This window comes from Hemiscyllium ocellatum, chromosome 30, assembly GCF_020745735.1.
Source record: "Hemiscyllium ocellatum isolate sHemOce1 chromosome 30, sHemOce1.pat.X.cur, whole genome shotgun sequence".
NCBI classification, from domain to species: Eukaryota; Metazoa; Chordata; class Chondrichthyes; order Orectolobiformes; family Hemiscylliidae; genus Hemiscyllium; species Hemiscyllium ocellatum.
In genome coordinates this window covers 44,520,951-44,543,400 of record NC_083430.1, presented here as the reverse complement: position 1 = coordinate 44,543,400, position 22,450 = coordinate 44,520,951, and the positions used below count along the sequence as shown (strand labels likewise).

Here is a 22,450-nt window from a genome sequence, read left to right as displayed (position 1 = left end):
ACTAGCAACGAGGGCTACCCTACCATAGAGTATGTACACCAGAAGTGCAATTCTTAGATGATAAAAAGGTTTATTGTATGATGCAACTGAGTGAAGCTATATTTTAGTCAGCCATAATTGCTAGGATATTCAGATGCAGATACAATTGTGTCTGTTCCTTCTAAAACTGAGATAAGACTTGCTATCTCCATCTACAGACTATGAAATCAGTAAGAATGGGTAGCGTCGTAGAGTGATGTGGCATGGAAACAGACCCTTTGGTCCTACCCATCTGTGCCAACCAAACATCCCAATCTGACCTAGTACTATTTGCCAGCATTTGGCCCATATCCCTCTCAACCCTTCCTATTCATATGTTGTCCAGGTGCCTTTTAAATGTTGTTATTTTGCACACCTCCACCGCTTCCTCTGGCAGCTCATTCCATACACATACCATCATACGGGTGGAGAAGTTACCCTTCAGGTTCTTTATAAACCTTTCCCCTCTATACTTAAACCCATACCTTCTAGTTTTGGACTTGCTCCACCCCAAGAAAAAGACTTCGGCTATTCACCCATGTCTGTTATGATTTTATAAATCTCTACAAAGTCACCTCTCAGCCTCCAACATCTCAGGGAAAAAAAACCCCAGCCTTATAAAAGTGGCTTCATCAATGTTCGGTACAGTCGCAACATGATGTCCCAGCCTCTATACTCAATGTTCTGACCAATGAAGGCAAGCCTGCCAAATATCTTCGCCACCCTGTCTACCTGTAACTTCACTTTCAAGGAACTATGCAGCTGCACGCCTAGGTCTCTTTGTTTGGCATCATTAACAAGGACCTTACCATTAAGTGTATAAGTCCTGCCCAGGTTTGCCTTACCAAAGTGCAACACCTCCCCTTTATCAAAATTAAACTCCATCTGCCACTCTTTGGCCCATTGACCCATCTGATCAAGACCCAATTTACTCTGAGATAATTTTCTTCACTGTCCATTACAGCATTTATTTTGGTGTTATCTGCAAACATACTAACCATGCCTTTTATATTCACATGCAAATCATTTATGTGAATGATGAAAAATACTGGACCCACCACCGATCCTTGTGGCACACCACAAGTCATAGCTTCCAGTCCATAAAGCAACCTTCTATCACCAGCCTCTGTCTCCTACCTTCAAGCCAGTTTCGCATCTAATTGGTTAGCTTCCCTTGGATCCCATGTGATCTAATCTTACTAACCATTCTACCATGTGGAACCTTGCCAAATGTTTTGCTGAGGTCCATAATTATCAACTTCTTCAAAGCCATTACCTTAAACAACATTAGAGTTATATCTTCATTAATTTATATTTATTTAAACGTTTAATTGCTCCACCATTAGCAACTGTGGCTTTGGCTGCCTGCATTTGACCTAAACTCCAGAATTCCATCTCTAATCTCATCCCGTGAATTTACAGTTGGATGTGGATGATCCACCTTTTGTGTGAAATCTAGTCCTATGTCTTTGACACAACATCCTGTGCTTTTTCAGAGTTCTAGATAATGAACAATCTTTTTTTTGATTGGGAGGTGATGGTGTTGGACTGGGGTGGACAAAGTCAGAAGTCACACAACAACACTTCACCTGATGAAGGAGCAGCACTCCAAAAGTTTGTGATTTCAAATAAACCAGTTGGACTATAACTTGGTGTCATGTGACTTTAATCTTTTTTCTTTTAGACATGGTTAAAATGCACATTTAGGTTTTTCAATGAGTTTGTTTTTGCAAAGATGTTAATTATTATGTTATCAGCCCTTTTGCATTTAAATAAATTTGTTTCTGTACGAAATTAATATATCTCAACAGGCATGAAAGTCTACTCTGCAATGGGAAATCATGACTTCCATCCAAAAAATCAGCTTCCTGGTGACTATCACAAGATTTACAACAGAACTGCTGAATTATGGGCACCGTGGATGGACCATCAATCTATTGCTATCTTTAATCAAGGTCTGGCTAAAAGACAAACAGTCCTTTTTTTCACTGACACACAATCTAAATTCAAATTGCAGTTTTCTATTTTACCTGTAGGGTTCCTGTTCACAGTTTTCTTCACTCTCCCATGAATGAAAACTTATGTTAGATCAATGATTAATTTTAAATCTGAGATTTATTGACTTTCTATTAACCAAAGGTATGAAGGGAAATGGGGCAGGTAAGTGGTGACACCTCAGCCATGATTGAATTGAATGGCACAGCAGACTTGAAGGGCTAACGTCCTCCTATATTACAGCCTTACAGTTTAAATTGTCAACCTTCAAGAGTTGTCTAGACATATTGGCAGGCTATTTGATAAGAGTGGCCATCAGGGCTGAGCCCAGATCTGTTCCCATCCCGAAGACATTAGCAGATAATGACAGGAGCCAAAAAGAACTCCTGCTGTTTGGATGTGACATTAAATTAGTATCTGCTCTGGACTCTCAAGTGTAGTAAATGATCCTGTTACATCGATTTCATTAAGAGCTGAGGAATTTTTCACTTATTCTGGCCAATAGTTATTACTGAACAAACACAACTAAAATTGATTTAATTGATATTTTTGCGATTTCACTATGCATAAATGGACGAGTATAGTGATCAAGGACATCCTGAGGTTGAACACCACTTTATATTTATATCACACTTTAACACAGTAAAATATTGCAAAGCATCTCAGAAGCATTATTAAGTAAGATGTGACAAACATTTACATAATAATATGTTAGGGCAGATGATTAGAACCTTGGAAAACATTATAGGTTTTTGAGGAGGGTAGAGAGATTGAGAGGTTTCAGGAGGGATGTCTCGAGCTTGGGTCTCATGCAAATTAGGAATAGCCATCAATATTGGAACAATCAAGATTGGATGTGCAAGACACTAAATGTGAAGGATTGCAGAGATCTCAGAGCAAGGAAAGTTTGAGATGTGAAGTGAGGCCATGGTGCTTATTTCTTTAGATAATTATCTGATTCAAGTTACAAGGTGTTTCATGTTAAAATTCTACTAGCATCCAGTTTATAACAGACCAATGGGGAAATGGAATACCTTGTCTCAACTGAGTTCAGTCTGGAGTAGTGTTTGACAATGCTTTGACTGTGCACTTAGTTTTCTGATTTTTTATTCCACTAAAGGGAGAATAATTTTAATGAACAAATCCCCAAAAACACAATTGACAATTTGCCGAACATTCTTGACTGTCTCCATGATTTGGAAATGCCAGTGTTGGACTGGGGTGTACAAAGTTAAAAATCACACAACACCAGGTTATAGTCCAACAGGTTCAATTGGAAGCACACTAGCTTTCGGAGCGACGCTCCTTCATCAGGTGGAATCCACCATCTGATCAAAAACAGACAATGGAAATCCAGGCTGTCATGATGAAAAATTTGTAGTTTACATATAAATGCCATTTTTGGAAGATGTAAAGGTAGATGTATATTCATTAGAGCTTATTTAAACAAACAAGGTCAGAATCCTTCTGGAATAGTGACTTAATCCAACATTTTGCCGGAAACTAAGTAAGTGCAGAGTTCTCTGACATTGATGAAAACAATGTTTGTACTGTTGGATTTACGCTAAGTCAGGCAAGTAGTTTACATAATTGGCTTTGGTTTTCAGTTCAGAAGACACCACGTTGAATTTGGAAGCCAATATATTTTCTCAGATAGAAGGAGTTGGGGAACAAATCATTTCGGAATAGTTTAGTTTGTCAAAAGATCTGAAGGTTATTAGAACTAAGAGATCTTAGGTTCTCAGGTTTGTTAAAAGATTCATTTGGGCCAATTTTGTAAAGGACTGATTGAATTGTCCCACAGTCCAATAAACAGTTAGGTAGAAACTTAAGAGTTGAGATGGGGTAAATTCTCTGGATGTGACTCCCTGAAGTAAACAATGTAAAGAAATGGGTTCAGACTTTGTTTTACTGTGTATTAATATCATACACATCTTTGATGTTTAATTAGCCTGGTTGATTTTTTTTGTTCTTTGATGTCAGAAACTTCTGTTTTAAAGAAAATCTGCAGCTTCACGAGAATATGATTGTGAGAAGATTTGTAGCTCGGGTGCTCATTGTTGTGGTTCTGTTTGCCGAGCTGGGAGTTTGTGTTGCAAACGTTTCATCCCCTTTCTAGGTGACATCCTCAGTGCTTGGGAGCCTCCTGTGAAGTGCTTCTGTGATGTTTCCTCCGGCATTTATAGTGGCTTGTCTCTGCCGCTTCCGGTTGTCAGTTGCTGTCCGCTGCAGTGGCCGGTATATTGGGTCCAGGTCGATGTGTTTGTTGATAGAATCTGTGTAGAGAACAGCCAGGGAATTCCTAGAGACATGACACTCATCCACAGATTCTATCAACAAACACATCGACCTGAACCCAATCTACCGGCCACTGCAGCGGACAGCAACTGACAACCGGAAGCGGCAGAGACAAGCTACTATAAATGCCGGAGGAAACATCACAGAAGCGCTTCACAGGAGGCTCCCAAGCACTGAGGATGTCACCTAGAAAGGGGACGAAACGTTTGCAACACAAACTCCCAGCTCGGCGAACAGAACCACAACAATATGGAGTTCAATGTAGCTAAGTGTGAAATGATTCACTTTGGTAAGAATAACAAGAAGATGGAGTACTGGGCTAATGGTCAGATACTTGGTAGTGTGGATGAGCAGAGGGATCTTGGTGTCCATGTACACAGATCTCTGAAAGTTGCCACCCAGGTAAATAGTGCTGTGAAGAAGGCATATGGCATACTGGCTTTTATTGGTAGAGGAATTGAGTTCCGGAGTCCTGAGGTCATGTTGCAGTTGTATAAGACTCTGGTGCAGCCACATCTGGAGTATTGTGTGAAGTTTTGGTTGCCATACTATAGGAAGGATGTGGAGGCACTGGTGCAGAGGAGGTTTACCAGGATGTTGCCTGGTATGGTAAGAAGATCGTATGAGGAAAGGCTGAGGCACTTGGGTCTGTTTTCATTGGAGAAAAGAAGGTTTAGGGGTGACTTGATAGAGGTGTACAAGATGATTAGGGGTTTAGATAGGGTTAACCATGAGAACCTTTTTCAACGTATGGAGTCAGATATCATGAGGGGGCATAGCTTTAAATTAAGGGGTGGTAGGTATAGGACTGATGTTACTTTACTCAGCGAGTCGTGAGTTCATGGAATGCCCTGCCAGTAACAGTGGTGGACCCTCCCTCTTTATGGGCATTTAAACGGGCTTTGTATAGGCATATGGAGGAAAGTGGGCTAGTGTAGGTTAGGTGGGCTTGGATCGGCGCAACATCGAGGGCCGAAGGGCCTGTACTGCGCTGTATTTTTCTATTTCTATGTTCTATGTTCTAATATGATTGCAGCTAACTATCACATTAGAAAAAAAGATAATTGAACCAGATTTCATTCTGAGATATGACTTGTCCAATAGTGCCATAGCTGGGACCATAACACTTTTACAGTCTTGAACCTTCCCATTAAGCTTGAGGGACTTGACAGTTTTGGTGCAAGAAGCTTGTTTCTCCTTGCAGGAGAGTTTAGGACCAAAGTTCTACGGAATCTTGATTTAAAGGGGTCACCATTTTAAGACAAGAGATGAGGAGGAATTACTCTCTCAGAGGATGGTGCAGTTGTGAAATTCTTTACTTTGGAGGGCTGTTGAGGCTAGCTGCTAAGTATATTCAAAGCTGAGATAGACATAATTTTAATCAGTGAAGGAATCAAGGGTTATGAGAAAAGGCAGGAAAGTGGAGTTGAGGATTAGCCATGATCTCACTGAATGATGGAGCAGACTCAATGAAACTGCATTGGTTTTGATCATAGGGAGAAGCTGGTCATTGGCTTCCAAAAGAAATGTTCATCCACTACCCCAACATTTTCCATCCTGACCTCAAATTCTCCTGGATCATCTCTGACAACTCTCTCCATTTCCTGGACCTCTCCATCTTAATATCTGGCAACCGACTCAACACTGACATCTACTTCAAAGCCACTGACTCCCACAGCTACCTTGACTACACCTCCTCCCACCCCCATCCTGTAAAAATACAATTCCTCCACTTCCACCGTATCTGCTCCCAAAATGAGCAATTCCACACCAGAACATCCCAAATGTCCTCTTACTTTAAGGACCATAATTTCCATTCTGAGCCGCCTCCTCCACCACCTAAACAAGGCACCCATAAACTGGAGGAAGAACACCTCATCTTCCACCTCTGGAGCCTACAACCTGAGTGCATTAGAGGTTTGGATTAGAAATTGGCTGGCTGGAAGGAGACAGAGGGTAGTAGTTGATGGTATAGGTTCATCTTGGAGTGCAGTTACTAGCGGTGTACCTCAAGGATCTGTTTTGGGACCATTGCTTTTTGTTATCTTTATAAATGATCTAGAGGAGGGGCTTGAAAGCTGGGTGAGTAAGTTTGCGGATGACACAAAAGTCGGTGGAGTTGTGGATAGTGAGGAAGGATGTGGTAGGTTACAGCGGGATATAGATAAGTTGCAAAGCTGGGCAGAAAGGTGGCAAATGGAATTCAATGTAGCTAAGTGTGAAGTCATTCACTTTGGTAGGAATAACAAGAAGATGGATTACTGGGCTAATGGTAGGCTACTTGGTAGTGTGGATGAGCAGAGGGATCTTGGTGTCCATGTACACAGATCTCTGAAAGTTGCCACCCAGGTAAATAGTGCTGTGAGGAAGGCATATGGTGTACTGGGCTTTATTGGCAGAGGAATTGAGTTCCGGAGTCCTGAGGTCATGTTGCAGTTGTATAAGACTCTGGTGCGGCCTCATCTGGAGTATTGTGCGCAGTTTTGGTCGCCATACTATAGGAAGGATGTGGAGGCATTGGAACGAGTGCAGAGGAGGTTTACCAGGATGTTGCCTGGTATGGTAGGAAAATCGTATGAGGAAAGACTGAGGCACTTGGGGCTGTTCTCATTGGAGAAAAGAAGGTTTAGGGGTGATTTGATAGAGGTGTACAAGATGATTAGGGGTTTAGATAGGGTAGACACTGAGAACCTTTTACCGCTAATGGAGTCAGCTGTTACAAGGGGACACAGCTTTAAATTAAGGGGTGGAAGGTATAGGGCAGATGTTAGGGGTAGATTCTTTACACAGCGGGTTGTGAGTTCATGGAATGCCCTGCCAGTAGCAGTGGTGAACTCTCCCTCTTTATGGTCATTTAAGCTGGCATTGGATAAGCATGTGGAAGTTATTGGGCTAGTGTAGGTTAGGTAGGATTCGGTCGGCGCAACATTGAGGGCCGAAGGGCCTGTACTGCGCTGTATTTTTCTATGTTCTATGTTCTATGTTCTAACCACATGCTCTTAACACTGAATGCACCAGTTTCCAAATCTCCTCTACCCCCACCCAGGTCCAACCCTCTAACTCGGCACTGTCCTCTTGACCTGATCAATCTGTCCATCTTCCTTTCCACCTATCCGCTCCACACCTCCTACCTGCACCCACGGATCGCCATCCCACCTACCTTTCCCATAGCCCCAATCCCCCCTATTTATTTCTCAGTCCCCTTCCTCCCCAGTCCTGATGAAGGGTCATACCTGAAATGTCGACTCTTTTGCTCCGTGGATGGTCCCTGACCTGTTGAGGTTTTTTTCCCAGTGCCACACTTTATTGACTGACTCTCCTTCATCTGCAGTCTTCACAACTTTCTAGTTCCAACGAAAAAGGCAATATGAGGAAAAAATTAGAAAAACTAGGATTGATAGGAATTGTAAAGGAATGAGGGAGAATTGCCCATGGTTAAAATAACCATCTTACTGAATCTTGATTGGCTTTAGGTGCTTTCTACACTGAGAAGCTGCTGGGTAGGACTGACCAGAGAATCATTGTTTTGAACACAAATCTGTACTACAGCAGCAATAAGTGTAATGTTGGGATTAATGACCCTGCTGGCCAGTTTCAATGGCTTGAAGAGGTTCTTTCAAATGCAATGACAGCAAAAGAAAAAGTAAGTGGCAACTTGAAATATATATACATGTTACAGATTTATTTGGAAAACTGAAGTTGGTGAGGTCTTTGGTACCATTGAAAAGAAAGTGTGGAATAAAACAAAGTTTATTGTTCCTACCTTTGAGCCAGGGTGTTCAGGTTTAAGTCCCACATGCTCCAGAGATGTTGATTGAAAATATCTGTAGTTATGATGTGAAAAAATATAAACCAAGTTTGTTTAAAAGACCTTTTTTTAATAATTCCACTGCCATATAGGGAATTTGTAGAGAATGGTTTAGCTATTTATAAGATAGGGAAATTAAACCTGGAACAAATGTACTCAGATATACTAACACAACAGATAGAAAAGGCACACTTTTTTTGTTGAATGAAGCAAGACCTAAAACAGAACTTTTCCTTGATTGTAGATGTTTTTAATTAATGTGTTGTTGCACATATCTGGAGTGGATGGGACTTAAACCTGAACATCCTGGCTCAATTGTAGGAACAACTTTATTGATATGCATGCCTGCGGACATGTATGCTTAGCAGATCGTTTATCCTTATTTCCCTATGTCTCAGCTGTCCCTGTTACATGAAGTGAAAGAATCAGCTAACACACATCCTCTCCTTATTCTTTGGCATCACCATATCACCAATATGAATCATAACCATCTGAACAGTGGTGCCATCATACAAGTGCATACACACAACACCACTGTCTTCAGGGAAATTTTACTGAATAATCATCAAGAGAATAAACATTGGCATTTCTCCCTCTCTCAAGATGTAGCAGCTGTTTATCACATGCCCAGCATTATTACTGCTCAGATCAGCTAACTTAAAATATCAAGGATGCTTTAATATTTTCAATAGAAAGCAACTCCCTGTTAAACAATTAGCCAAGTGATAATTGTATTGATTGGATTATGGACTAACTGTGTATTCTATAATTTATAGGTTTACATCATTGGGCATGTGCCACCTGGCTTTTTTGAAAAGAAAAGATGGACATCTTGGTTTGTAGAACATTTCAATAACAGATATGTTGAAATTATCCAAAAGTATCACAGCGTGATAGCTGGTCAATTCTTTGGACACCACCATACAGACAGCTTCAGGATGTTCTATAATCACTCAGGTAATTAATGCATATTTTACAATTTTCACCCTTACAGTCCCATTGACATGATTCCTGCGTTAGTGTGAAGATCTGCAGAATGACCTACATTTACGTACTCACTGCATGAGCATTGGATTAATTAGTCAACTGTTAACTGGTTACTCAGTTAGTCAGCTGAGCATTGGAATAACAGCTGAGTCTGTTCCAAGTATCTGCAAACAACTATTTCCCACTCAATACCTGGTTAGTGATCTGTTTCTTCCTTCCTGATTGAAGATGCCCTCTACTGTTATCACAGAGCAATTGTGTGATTTTAAACTGGCCTTTTAAGTCTGATAGCATGTCAAGAGCAGGAAAGCTGATGTTTCAGGTCAAAAGCCTTCGTCAGGATTGGGGAGGGGGAGGGGAGCCCAGAAGTAAATAGAGGGAGGGGGAGTGGGACTGGGGGAAGGGTATGTGGGATAGGTGATAGGTGGATGCAGGTAGGTGGTTATTGTGATTGGTCAGTGGGAAGGGTGGAATGGATAAGTGAGTAGGAAAATAGACAGGCAAGGTCAGTTCAGGGAGACAAGGAGGAGTGGTGGGGTGGACATGGGATAAGGCTGGGGATGGAAGGATTTTGAAGCTGCTGAAGTCAATATTGAGGCCACTGGGCTGTAAGCACCCTAGGCAAAATATCAGGTGTTGTTTCTCCAGTTTACGTTTGGCCTCACTCTGACAGCGGAGAAGGTCAAGGATGGAAATGGCGCCAGTGGAGTGGGAGGGGGAATTAAAATGGAAGACAATGGAAGTCAGTTTGGTTAGAACATGCAGAGCACAGATCTCCAAGTCTGTGTTTAGTCTTCCCAATGTACATGAGACCACATCGGGAGCAACGGATACAACAGATATGATTGAATGAAGTGCAGGTGAATTCTATCAGATCTGCAAGGATTGTTTTGGGTCTTGGACGGAGGTGAGAGGGGAGGTATAGGGGCAGATGGTGCACCCATTGCGGTTGCAGAGTGTAGTAGAGAAGTTGGTGGGGAGTGTAGAGTTGACGAGGGAATTGTGGAGTGAATGGTCCCTGTGGAAAGTGGACAAGGATGGGGAAGGAAATACCTTTTTAGTGGTGATGTCAAATTGTCGGTGGCGGAAATGTTAGAGGAGGATGTATTGGATTTGGAGGTTGGTGGAGTGGTACATGAGGACTAATTAGATTACTTACAATGTGGAAACAGGCCCTTCGGCCCAACAAGTCCACACCGACCCGCTGAAGCGCAACCCACCCATACCCCTACATTTACCCCTTACCTAACACTACGGGCAATTTAGCATGGCCAATTCACCTGACCCGCACATCTTTGGACTGTGGGAGGAAACCGGAGCACCCGGAGGAAACCGGAGCAGACACGGGGAGAACGTGCAAACTCCACACAGTCTGTCGCCTGAGTCGGGAATTGAACCCGGGTCTCAGGTGCTGTGAGGCAGCAGTGCTAACCACTGTGCCACCGTGCCGCCCACCAAGGGGACTAAGGGGACTCTATCTTTATTGTTGTTGGGGAGGGGGGCTTAAAAGCAGAAGTGATGAAGCCAAATGAAGGAGATGTGGTTTAGGGCATCCTCAATTGCTGAAGAGGTGAAGCTACAGTCCCTAAAGTAGGAGGATATCTGGTATGTCCTGGAGTAGAACACCTTTTCCTGGGAGCTGATGTGGCTGAGGTGGAGGAATTGAGAGTAAGGAATAGCATTAGCTAGTTTTGAAAAGGTTTGTAGCTCAGGTTGAGATTCTGGATATAGGTTTGCTCACTGAGCTGGAAGGTTCGTTTTCAGACATTTTGTCACCACATTAGGTAACACCTTCAGTGAGCCTCCGGATGTAGCACTGGTAGTTTATCTTGCTTTTTATTTATGTGTTTGGGTTTCCTTGGGTTGGTGATGACATTTCCTGTGGTGACATCATTTCCTCTGGTGATGTTATTTCCTGTTCTTATTCTCGGGGGTGGTAAATAGCATCCAAGTTAATGTGTTTGTTGATAGAGTTCCCAGTTGGAATGCCACGCTTCTAGGAATTCTCGTACGTGTCTCTGTTTGGCTTGTCCTAGGATGGATGTGTTGTCCCAGTCGAAGTGGTGTCCTGCCTCATTCATGTGTAAGGATAATAGTGATATGTAAGGGTCATTTTTTTGTGGCTAGTTGATGTTGATGAAGCCAAACAGAGACATGCATGACAATTCCTAGAAGCATAGCATTCCAACTGGAACTCTATCAACAAACACATTGACTCGGATCCCATTTACCACTTCCTGAGAAAAAGAACAGGAAATAACATCACCACAGGAAATAATGTCACCACAGGAAATGCCATCACCAACCCAAGGAAACCCAACACATAAATAGAAAGTGGGCTATACCACCACTTCATCCGGAGGCTCACTGAAGATGTTACCTAGTATGGTGACAAAATGTCGGAAAATGAACCTTTCAGTTCAGTGAACAAATCTACATTCAGTTTGGAATAACATCTTTGCAGAAGGGTGAGTGTGGGTGAGAGGAGATGTAGTCAAGGTAGTTGTGGGAGTCATTAGGTTTGAAATGGATGTGATTGGTGAGTCGGTTTCCGGAGATGGAGATGGAGAGGTGCAGGAAGGGGAGGGAGGTGTCGGAAATGGTCTAGGTGAATCTGAGGGCGAGATGAAAGGTGTTGACAAAGTTCATGAACTGCTTGAGCTCCTCTTGGGAGCACGACGCAGCAACCAATGTAGTCATCCATGTACAGAGGAAGAGGTCCGGGATGGTGCCGTTGTAATTATAGAAGAGGGACTGTTCCACGAATCCTGCAAAGAGACCTGCATAGCTTGGCCCATGCAGGTGCCCTTGGCCACCGCTTTAGTTTGTAGGAATGAGGAGAAATCAAAGGAAAAATTGTTGAGGGTGAGGACCAATTCTGCCAAGCTAATGAGAGTGTCAGTAGAAGGGGACTGGTTGGGCTTATGGGAGGGAAAGCAGCGCAGGGCTTTTAGGCCATTCATGTGGGGGATACATGTATAAAGACCCTGCACATCCATGATGAAGATAAGGTGTTGGGCTGGGGAATTAAAAGTTTTGGAAGAGGTGGAAGGTGTGGGTAGTGTCACAAATGGAGGTGAAGAGTTTCTGGAGAGGGGTACAATTACAAAATTTAAAAGGCACTCAGATGGGTATATGAATAGGAAGGGTTTAAAAGAAGATGGGCCAAATGCTGGCAAATGGGACTAGGTCAGATTGGGATGTCTAGTTGGTGCGGATGAGTTGGACTGTAGGATCTGGTTCCATTCTGTATGACTCTTTGACTCTATAAGTTACCCACCACTGATCTGTGAATCAATATTCTGGGTTCATGATACACTCTGTGGACTTGGTCACAAGATTCTAGTGGTAAGGGAGCGAGATGCGAATGGATAAGACAATTATATGGTCATCAGCATCTTGCTGTTCATGAGATCTTGCTCCTGATCTCCTTTTGAACATTATGAAAATCCATTATTGTATATCTGAATGTTTCTGATCTAATCATTTTTTTAAGTATCTGTGTGTTTAGTGGAATTACAACTCAGGAAAGATTTGCACTTTTCTCAAGCTTCCAGATGTCCCGAAGTGCATTCCAGATAATTCAGTACTTTTTGAAGTGTAGTCACTGTTGTTGGACAGAGTAAGGTACCACAAAAAACATTAACCAGATAACCTGTTTCATAACCACTAACTAGTGATGATAGAGGGGAAACTCTTGCCCAGGTCACAGGAAGAGCTGCATAGTTTTACTTCAAAATAGTGGGATGAGATCTTCTAACATTAGCTTAAGATAGCAGAGCTGACTAGCCTCAGTTTAATATTCCACCTGAAAGATAACACTTGTGAAAATGCACCATTTCCCAAGTGCTGCATTAGACCATCACTTGGGACTGCAGACTTAAATGTCTGGTGTGGGATTCAAATCCATAGCCTTCTCACATCAAAACTGAAGGCACGATTGAATGTACACACGTACCTGGATCCAACAGTTAGCTGGAGGAAAAACAGATTTGTGTTTTTTGGGCTATTGACATAACGTCCAATTCAGAGATAGTATGCAACAGGGAAAAGGTATAATCATAGATTTTAGTTAACTCTGTATGAACTATCTTGAGTAGCTTAGTTGTTTCAAGTGTCCACATGATGCTCAACATTTTGAATTGTACAGTTCAAGAACGCCACCATACTTAACATATATTAACATGCAAATATATGTACAGCACATGAATTAGGAACAGGAAGAGGCGGCTCTGACATAAAATAAAATCATTACATTCCCAGCTAGCTTCAATATCTCTTCAGCAGATTGCTTATCAGGAATCTAAATATCTCTGCTTCAAAAATATTTTAAAAACTGTTTCCATTGTCATTTGAGGCAGGTCATTCCAATGACACCGAATTCTACATTCTCCCACAAGAGGAAACATCCTTTCCACACTCACCCTATCAAGACACCTCAAGATTTTGTTTCACTCAAGTCTTCTCTTTGTCTTCTAAATTCCAGTAGATACAATCCCAACCTGCCAACCTTTCTTCATAAGAAAACTCAATCATTCCATGTGTTGAATCTTCTCTGAACTACTTGCAACAAATTTACATCCTTCCTTAATCAGGGAGCCTAACAATGTATGCAGTACTACACGTGCGGTCTCATGCATACCCTGTGTAAAAGGGTAGGCAATGGCCTAATGATATTATCATTAGACTATTAATCCAAAGAGCTCTGGAATGATCAGATAGCCTGGATTCAAATCCCACCATAGCAGATGGTAGAATCTGAATTCAAGTAAAAATATGGAATTAAGAGTTGAATGAGGACCAGGAAACCATTGTTGATTGTCAGGAAAAACCCATCTAGTTCACAATGTCCTTTAGGAATGGAAACTGTAATCCTTGCCTGGTGTGGTCTACATGTGACTCCAGACCCACAACAATGTGATTGACACCTAACTGCCCTCTGGGCAATTAGGGATGGGCAACAAATACTGGCCTAGCCAGTGCCACCCACATCCCACGAATGAATAAAGGATATTGAAACATAACCTCTCTAGTTTTGTATTTGATTTCCCAATATAAATACATAGATGGAGAGTGGGGAAAATTCTGTCTGACACATTCGCTTCCCTTTCCTGAATCAAGTTAAGTTTTTCAGTTAGACACTCTCTGAACTCCCTGCATTGGCTAAAGTGAGTGTAATGGCCATCAATTAGGAGAAGGTGCAAAGGAAGCTGAAAGATTGAAAGGTAGATAATACACCTGGACCAGATGGTCTACATCCCAGGATACTGTAGGAGAGAGCTAAGGAAATTGTGGTGATCTTTTAGGAATCACTGGAGTCAGTGAAGGTCCCAGCAGACTTGAAAATGGCTAATGTAATATCCCTGTTTAAGAAGGGAAGGAGGCAGAAGATTGGAAATTATAGACCAGTTAGTCTGACTTCAATCATTGGTAAGATTTGGATTGATTAAGTCAATGTTAAGAATGAGATACTTGGAAGTGCTCAATAAAATCGAGATGAGTCAGCTTGTTTCATTAAGAGGAGGTTATACCTGACAAATCTATTAAAATGCTTTGGGGACAGAACATGCAAATTACACAAAACGGAGCCAGTAGATGTGATCTATTTAGATTTCCAGAAGCCCTTTGACAAAGTGCCACACAGAAGGCTGCTAATCAAAATAAGAGCCCACAGCGTTACAGGCAAGATACTGGCATGATACTGCTGACTGGCAGAAAGGAGGGATAAAGGGGTCTTTTTCAGGATGGCAGCGGGTGACTAGTGAATTTTGGCATGGGTCAGTGTTGGAACAGCAACTAATCATGTTATATACATTAAAAATATAGACAACGGAAAGTGTGATAATGAGAGTTCAGAGTCCTTACACCTTATTAGAGTGAAAGGTAGGGCTGGTAAGATTAGGGAACAATGGATGAATAAAGATATTAAGGTTCTGGTCAAGAGTAAAAAAGAATCAGATATTAGATATAGACTATTGGATTCAAATGAATCTCTTGAACAGTATAAAAAGTGTAGGTGAATTCTTAAAAGGGAGATCAGGAAGACAAGGAGAGGATATGATATAACTTTAGCAAATATGGTTAAGAAATAATTCAAAGAAATTCTACGGGTACATCAAGAGCAAGAGACCAACTAGAGAGAGTAGGGCCCCTTAAAGATCAAAGAGGTCATCTTTGTGTTGAACTTTGGAGATAGAAGATATGAAACAATTTTCACTGTGAAGGGAGAAATGGAGGCTGTAATTTCAGTAAAATAAATATTGATGTTTTGAAAACAATTAACATTATAGAAGAGGAAGTGCTTGGAGATCTTAGAAAAGATAAAGGTGGATAAATATCTGAGACCTGATCTTGTATATCCCAGGATAGAGTGGGAAGTTAGGGAGAAAATTGTGGGGCATCTTTCAGAAATATTTATAAAATCTGGATGAGGTGCTGGATGACTGGAGGGTGGCTAATGACCTTATAGAGGTTCATAAAATTATGAGGGATACAGATGGAAGGTGCCTTTACCTGGGGTGGGGCATATTTTAAGGAGAGGGGAGAAAGATTTTAGTAAAACATGAAGGGCAACATTTTTACAGAGAGTGTGGTTCATGTGTGAAAGAACGTGCAGAGGAAGTGGTGGATATGGCTAGAGTTATGACGTTTAAAAGGCACTTGGATAAATACATTAACAATAAATGTTTGGAGAGAAATGAGCCAAGTGCAGGCAGGTGGGACTAATTTAATTTGGAATTATGGTTGTCATGGACTGATCGGAACAAAGGGTCCATTTCCACGTGTATTGCACTGTGACTATGTGAAGGAACTGAGAGCATAGTTGTTCTCAATCTCATTCTTCTACTTTCTCCCTGTAAGCCTTGATCCCCTTACTAATCAAGAACCTGTCCATCTCTGTCTTAAAGACACTCAAGACTTGGCCTCCTTAGCCTTCTGCCATACTGCGTTCCACAAATTCACCACCTTCTGGCTGAAGAAATTCTTCTTTATCTCAGTTCTAAAGGGTTGTCCCTTCACTCTGAGGATGTGCCCTCAGGTTTTAGGTTCTCCCAGTAATGGAAACACAATCTCCAAGTCCACTCTGTCCAGGCCTCTCAGTATTCTGTAATTTTCATTGAGATTCCCCTGTCATCCTTCTTAACTCCATTGAGTACAGGCCTGGAGTCCTCAGCTACTCGTCATATGATAAGCCCTTCATTCCCAGGATCATTCTTGTGAACCTCTTGTGAACCCCCTCCAATGCCAGCACATCCTTCCTTAGATTAGATTAGATTCCCTACAGTGCAGAAACAGGCCCTTCGGCCCAACAAGTCCACACCGACCCTCCGAAGAGCAACTCACCCACCTACTCCCTACAAATGCACATGTCAAATTCACCTGGTCTGCACAACTTTGGACCGTGGGAGGAAACCGAAGCACCTGGAGGAAACCCACACAGACACAGGGAGAATGTGCAAGCGCCACAAAGACAGTCACCCGAGGCTGGAATCAAACCTGGGACCCTGATGCTGTGAGGCAGCAGTGCTAACTACTGAGTCACTGTGATGTAGGGCCCAATACTGCTCATAATATTCCAAATGCAGTTTGACTAAAGTTTTATTCAGCCTCAGCAGTACATCTCTGCTCCTGTATTCAAGCCCTCTCAAAATGAATGTTAACATTAAATTTGCCTTCTTAACTGTCAATTAAGCCTGCATATTACCCTTAAGAGAATCCTGAACAAAGACTCCTAAGTCCCTTTGTGCTTCAGATTTCCAGAGCCTTTCCCCATTTAGATGATAGTCTATGTCTCTATTCTTCCCACTAAAGTGTATGACCTCACACTTTCCCACGTATTTTGAAACCAAGAGAATTTTAACATTTATGACCAAACCTACTGCTTTCGACTTCTCCACTTTTGTATTTGAGAACCCAAGACTAGAGATCAAAGAGCTTAAAACAGAACATCCCAAATTTGAAAATGGGGAGAGAGAATTTATAGATTCAACTTAGGAAAAAATAATTAGACAATGTCAAACTTTGATTGTTTAATGTTTAAATTTGGGACAGAGAAGTGAAAGAAGTAATGAATTAACAGATTGTAGGTAATTGCAGCAACTCCACTTTCTTCATGAGGATGTAGGCAAGAGGATAGGAGAATGGCCTTCAAAGGGGCAAGAAGAAGTTCAGATAAATAGGTTCTGATGGGAAGAGGCTAAGGTTTGAGGTGAGAAGGAATCACATGCGCATCACATGTATTCCAAGTAATTGCATCTTAAAGATAAACTTTAATGGAAAATAATCAGATTCCCAAATGTTAAAACAAAATCTTTACTTAGTTGAAGCATTCAAAAATGATGTATTTCAAATTCAACAAGGAACAGGATACTGACTTGGGCTTGTATAACGAAGTGTAAGCCACCAAATACACCCCCGGATTGATGTCAAAGTAGACTGTTCTTATTCCTATAGTCATGTCAGCAAGATAAACATATGGTGAATCTCTGGATAAAGTCCCCTTTCATGTTACAGCTTTCCATCATAGAATCGTAGAATCCCTACTGTGTGGAAACAGCCCTTCGGCCCAACATATCCACACTGACCCTCTGAAGAATAACCCAAGACCCATTCCACTCCCCTATTATCCTACATTTATCCTTGACTAATGCACCTAACCTACACATTTGAGAACACTTGCGGGCAATTTAGCATGCCCAATCCACCTAACTTGTCCATCTGTGGATTGTGGGAGGAAACCGAAGGAAACCCACGCAGACCCGGGGAGAATATACAAACTCCACACAGACAGTCACCTGAGGTTGGAATCGAACCTGGTGCTGTGAGGCTGTAGTGCTAACCACTGAGCCACCGTGCTGCCCATGGTAATATAAGAGGTGTTCTTAACAGTAACTTAGATTTTGCAGGGAACTAATAGAATTTTCCTATTAGCTTCAGCACCCTAACAAAGAAACCAAATGAGCCTACATTTGACACCAGGAACTCTTGGATGCATCTCTGCATGCTGACCTGCTAAAGGTGGGCCCAATCAGAGCTGTCAGCTTTAAAGCTTCAGTAACCTTCTAGGGGGAAATGGGAACTCCTAAAGCAGCTAGATGAACCAAAAGGTCCTTAACCATGTAAAAATATTTATTTCAGAGTAAAGAAGCCAAAAGGCTCCTTGAATTGAAGGGGTAAGCACTCTTGAGCATCAGTTAGGGTCATGGGCAACCGTTCCTTCATGTAGTTTCTGATATTGAGGGGTGATGTGGTGGGAGGGATCTGCGTACCTCCACACACAGTGGTGGACTGCTCTGATGGTAACAGACTCCCTCCCTGCTGGTTCCATTCCTGTCACCAAGTAGCTTGGAAAATTTTATTCAATATTGTAGTGGAAAGCAGAAGTGGAAGTTTCTTGTAATGCGTCACCATGTGTTGACATTCTTACTCAATTACAGTTCTTGTAGGTGGCAACCAAACTTTCCAGGAACCGTGACTAACTAAATCCTTACTCAAAGATATAACCAAAACCCTCCATAAACCAAAAATATAGTTGACCAGTCAGTACAGATTTCAAAAGTGAAGGCTATTTTGATTAAGTCTATTTAATTTTTTAAAGAGACTGGACATATATAAGGTGTGTGATTGACGTATATTTTATTATGGATTAGTGGTGCTTCATCAGTCCTGATGAAGGGCTTTTGCCCGAAACGTCGATTTCGCTGCACTTTGGATGCTGCCTGAACTACTGTGCTCTTCCAGCACCACGAATCCAGAATCTGGTTTCCAGCATCTGCAGTCATTGTTTTTTATGCAGTCATTCTCTTATATATTTTATTATCATTTATTTTAGAATTTGGATTTGAGCTAGTTACATGGGAGTGAGAGACAAAACATTATCTATTAGCTTTGTATCAGTAGTAAGAGAAATGTTAGAATCTGCTATAAAAGTTGGGATAAATAGACACTTGGATGGTAATGATCTGATTGAGCATAGTCTGCATGGAGTGGTGAATGGGATATATTCTTTGTTGAACTTGTAGGAGTTCTTTTAAAGATGTGACTAACAAAACTGATATACGAGAGTCGATGGACATAATATATTTAGATTTTCAAAAGGCTTTGTTAAAGTCCTCCACAGTAGGCTGCTTAGAAAAATTAAAGCACATGGATAGAAGGTAACGTACCAGCATGGATTAATGATTGGCTAACAGAGAGTAAGAATAAACAGGTCATTCTTGTATTGGCAGGCTGTGACTAGGTGTGTTTTGCAAAGATCAGTCCTTGGATTCCAGCTGTTCACAATATATATCGATGTTTTGAAGGTTGTGATTGAATGTAATATTTTCAAATTTGTGGAAGATACAAAGCTAAATGGCAATGTGTGTTGTAAGGAAGATGCAAATGGCTTCAGGAGGATTTGGACAGGGTTACTAAATGGACAAGAACATGGCAGATGTAATATGATATGGAAAAAAGAGAGTGGTCACTCACTTTGGTCGGAGAAACAGATTTGCAAAGTATTTCTTAAATAATAAGAGGTTGGAAAGTATAGATGTACAAAGGGACCTGTTGATAAGTCATTGAAAGCTACCATGCAGGTGCAGCGAGCTATTAGGTAAACTAACAGAAGGCTATTACAAGGGGATTTGAGTACAAGAGAAATTAAGTCTTGTTTCAATTGTATAGGAGCTTGGTTGAAACTCACCTGGAGTACTGTGTTCAGTTTTAGTCTCTTTATTTCAGAGACACTACTATTGCCATAGATAGAGTGCAACAAAGGTTTACCAAACTTGTTCCTGGGATGGTGAACCTGTCTTATGAAAAAAGATTGGAAAAATTGAACCTGTATTTATTTAAAGAATGAGAAGATATCTCGTTCAAACTTATAAAATACTTAAAGCCATTGATGAAGTAGATGCAGGTAAGATGTTTCCCTTGGTTGAGGAGTCTAGAATGAGGAGACACAATTTAAAAATAAGAGGGATGTCACTTAGGTGCAGGATGAGAAGAAAAGCTTTTACTCAGAGGGTTGTGAACCTTCAGAATCTCTACCACAGAGGGCTGTGGGAGTAGTCTTTGAGTATGTTTAAAATAGAAATTGACAGATTTCTGATTACCAATGTCATACAGAATTATGCAGAAGGAATGGGGACAAGGGCATTATGTGCCCAATCAGCTACGATTATATTGAATGGTGGGTAGGCTCAATGAGTTGAATGCTTTACTGCTATTTCTATGTAGAGTTTTGTCTGTGTCTGAACAGAAATAGTAATTAACTTGTAGGTATTTCTGTAATCATGATGATTTCTTTTTAAAATTAGTCAGAGAGAGAGTTCTTGAAAGCAAATGGGCATGTGTTTACATTCGAAGACTGTGAGTGAATAAAATATACAATTCTGCATTAGTCTTTCAACTTTGAAGATCAGAGATTTGTTTTCTCTTTTGATTAATTGAAGCACCCAAAGCCTGGAAAACCTTTTCAGCTTCAGTCTTTCAGAAGCCTTGGCTGAAGTTAGTTGTGTAAATCAGTTGTTCCTAAAGATAGTTTAGAACTGTTAAGAAGTTGGTTACCTCTGTGTAAAGGGTTTAGGTTGAATGTCCAAATCAGAAGTGTTTGCTTAAAATGCTGAAGGGGTTATGTGAAGCTGAGAGAATCTACGCTGAGTGGTACAAAGGCTCAAGGAAGAGGCAATTCAATTCTCCAAACTGGGAGTTGAAACCACAGCCAAGTCAAGTTCTCTGTGTGATAAACAGTAGCGTAAAGAAGTGCTGTTAGAATAAATGGGATTGTATTTCATCATGTATTTCAAAGTCTTTAAACATGGCTGGATATAAATAATTTGATTTATTATTTTTATCTTTATTTCTTTGTTTAATAAACTTATATTTTATTGTTAACTGTGCAATGCTTCAGAATCAGAGACTAGCTAATAAAAACTAACATGACTGATCAAGCCAGATTTCAGTCTGGAATTTAACTTATCAAATTGTAACCTCAGCTTGTACATTACACTACGGTGAATGTTATATATCAAAGACCTTCAATAAAGCAGTTGCTGTCCAAACATGAGTCCTCCAGGTGGCTCACAGTTTGGTTTAAGATGCAAGTCATTGATGTAGCCGAGGTCTACTGACAGAACTAGCAAGAATAATCTTTCCTCCAATCACTGGATGTGACACATGTGGCTCCAGTTTGTACAGCACAAGTCATCATAGGTGTGAGCAATGGCGATGTGACTTTATAAGCAAAAAAAAATGTTACTGCCACTGCAAACAAGTTGTTGGGCTGAAAACAAAGTGGAATCTGCTGCATTTGGAGTCCCACCTAAGAAATGTTGACTTTTCAACCTCCTGATCCTGCCTGGCTTGCTGAGTTCCTCCTGCCTCCTGTTTGTCTACTTTGGATTCCAAAACATCTGCAGTTTTGTTTTGTCTCCAGCATGGAAGCAGGCATCATCTCATTGGTTTGGAGTGATGATGCAAGTGGGTTGGGTAGGATTAGTACAGAGCTGCAGTAAAGTTTTATAAGGTTGAGTCATGATGAAGGTTAGAAATGTGAGGTTAGGGGACCGATAGCAAACTGGAGGACAGATACGCAGAATGGCAAAGATGCGATTATTGCTCACAATGTTATTAACAATTCAGAACTATGAGATCAGAAGCATAAAAATGTGCTTGACTCCAAATTGGAGTTAAGACTAAGGAAGAATATATCATGGTAGAAGTAGACATTGACAAAACTGCAGAATGGGCTTTAATTTGCCAAAAGAACAGAGGTCACATGAAGCTGTGAAAAAGTTTGACAAGGTGGATATGAAGTAGGTGTTTCCACTTTGGAGGAGACCAACAACAGAGACCATAATAACTCACTCCTAAGTCCAGTAGGGAATTCAGGACAAGTAGTTAGAATGTGGAACTCATAGATATAGGAGTAGTTTATTTTCTTATTCAGTTATGGGACATCACTTGCAAAGCCAGAATTTATTGTTTAACTCTAACTGCCCTGGAGAGAATGGTGGGGAGCCACCTACTTAAATATTGCAGTCCATGCAATGCCCATAGTGATGGTGTTAGTTAGGGAGTTCCAGGATTTCTACCCTGTGACAGTAGAGGAACGGTGATATAGTTACAAGTCAGAATGGTATATGACTTGGAGGGGAACGTACAGGTGATGGTGTTCCCAGCATCTGCTGCTTTTGTCCTTCCAGATGGCCAAAGTCATGGGTTTTAAAGATGACATCAAAATTGAAGCAATTAGCACAGATTCATTTAAGGAAAAAGTAGACGGTGTGATTGAGAAAGGATTAAAAGGATACACATCAGGAAGAGTGATGTTGGGATACTCATATGAGGTGGCACAGT

General features: G+C 41.1%; 1 protein-coding gene across 1 annotated transcript in view; it reads left to right on the top strand.

Moving 5' to 3' along the window:
- Positions 1 to 22,450, top strand: part of LOC132829819 (acid sphingomyelinase-like phosphodiesterase 3b) — a 63,917-nt gene that overhangs the window by 18,891 nt on the left and 22,576 nt on the right. The window contains exons 3-5 of the mRNA XM_060847184.1: positions 1,830 to 1,973; positions 7,785 to 7,954; positions 8,896 to 9,076. Of these exons, the coding sequence (XP_060703167.1) occupies positions 1,830 to 1,973; positions 7,785 to 7,954; positions 8,896 to 9,076 (495 nt within the window). The remainder of the gene's footprint in view (positions 1 to 1,829; positions 1,974 to 7,784; positions 7,955 to 8,895; positions 9,077 to 22,450) is intronic.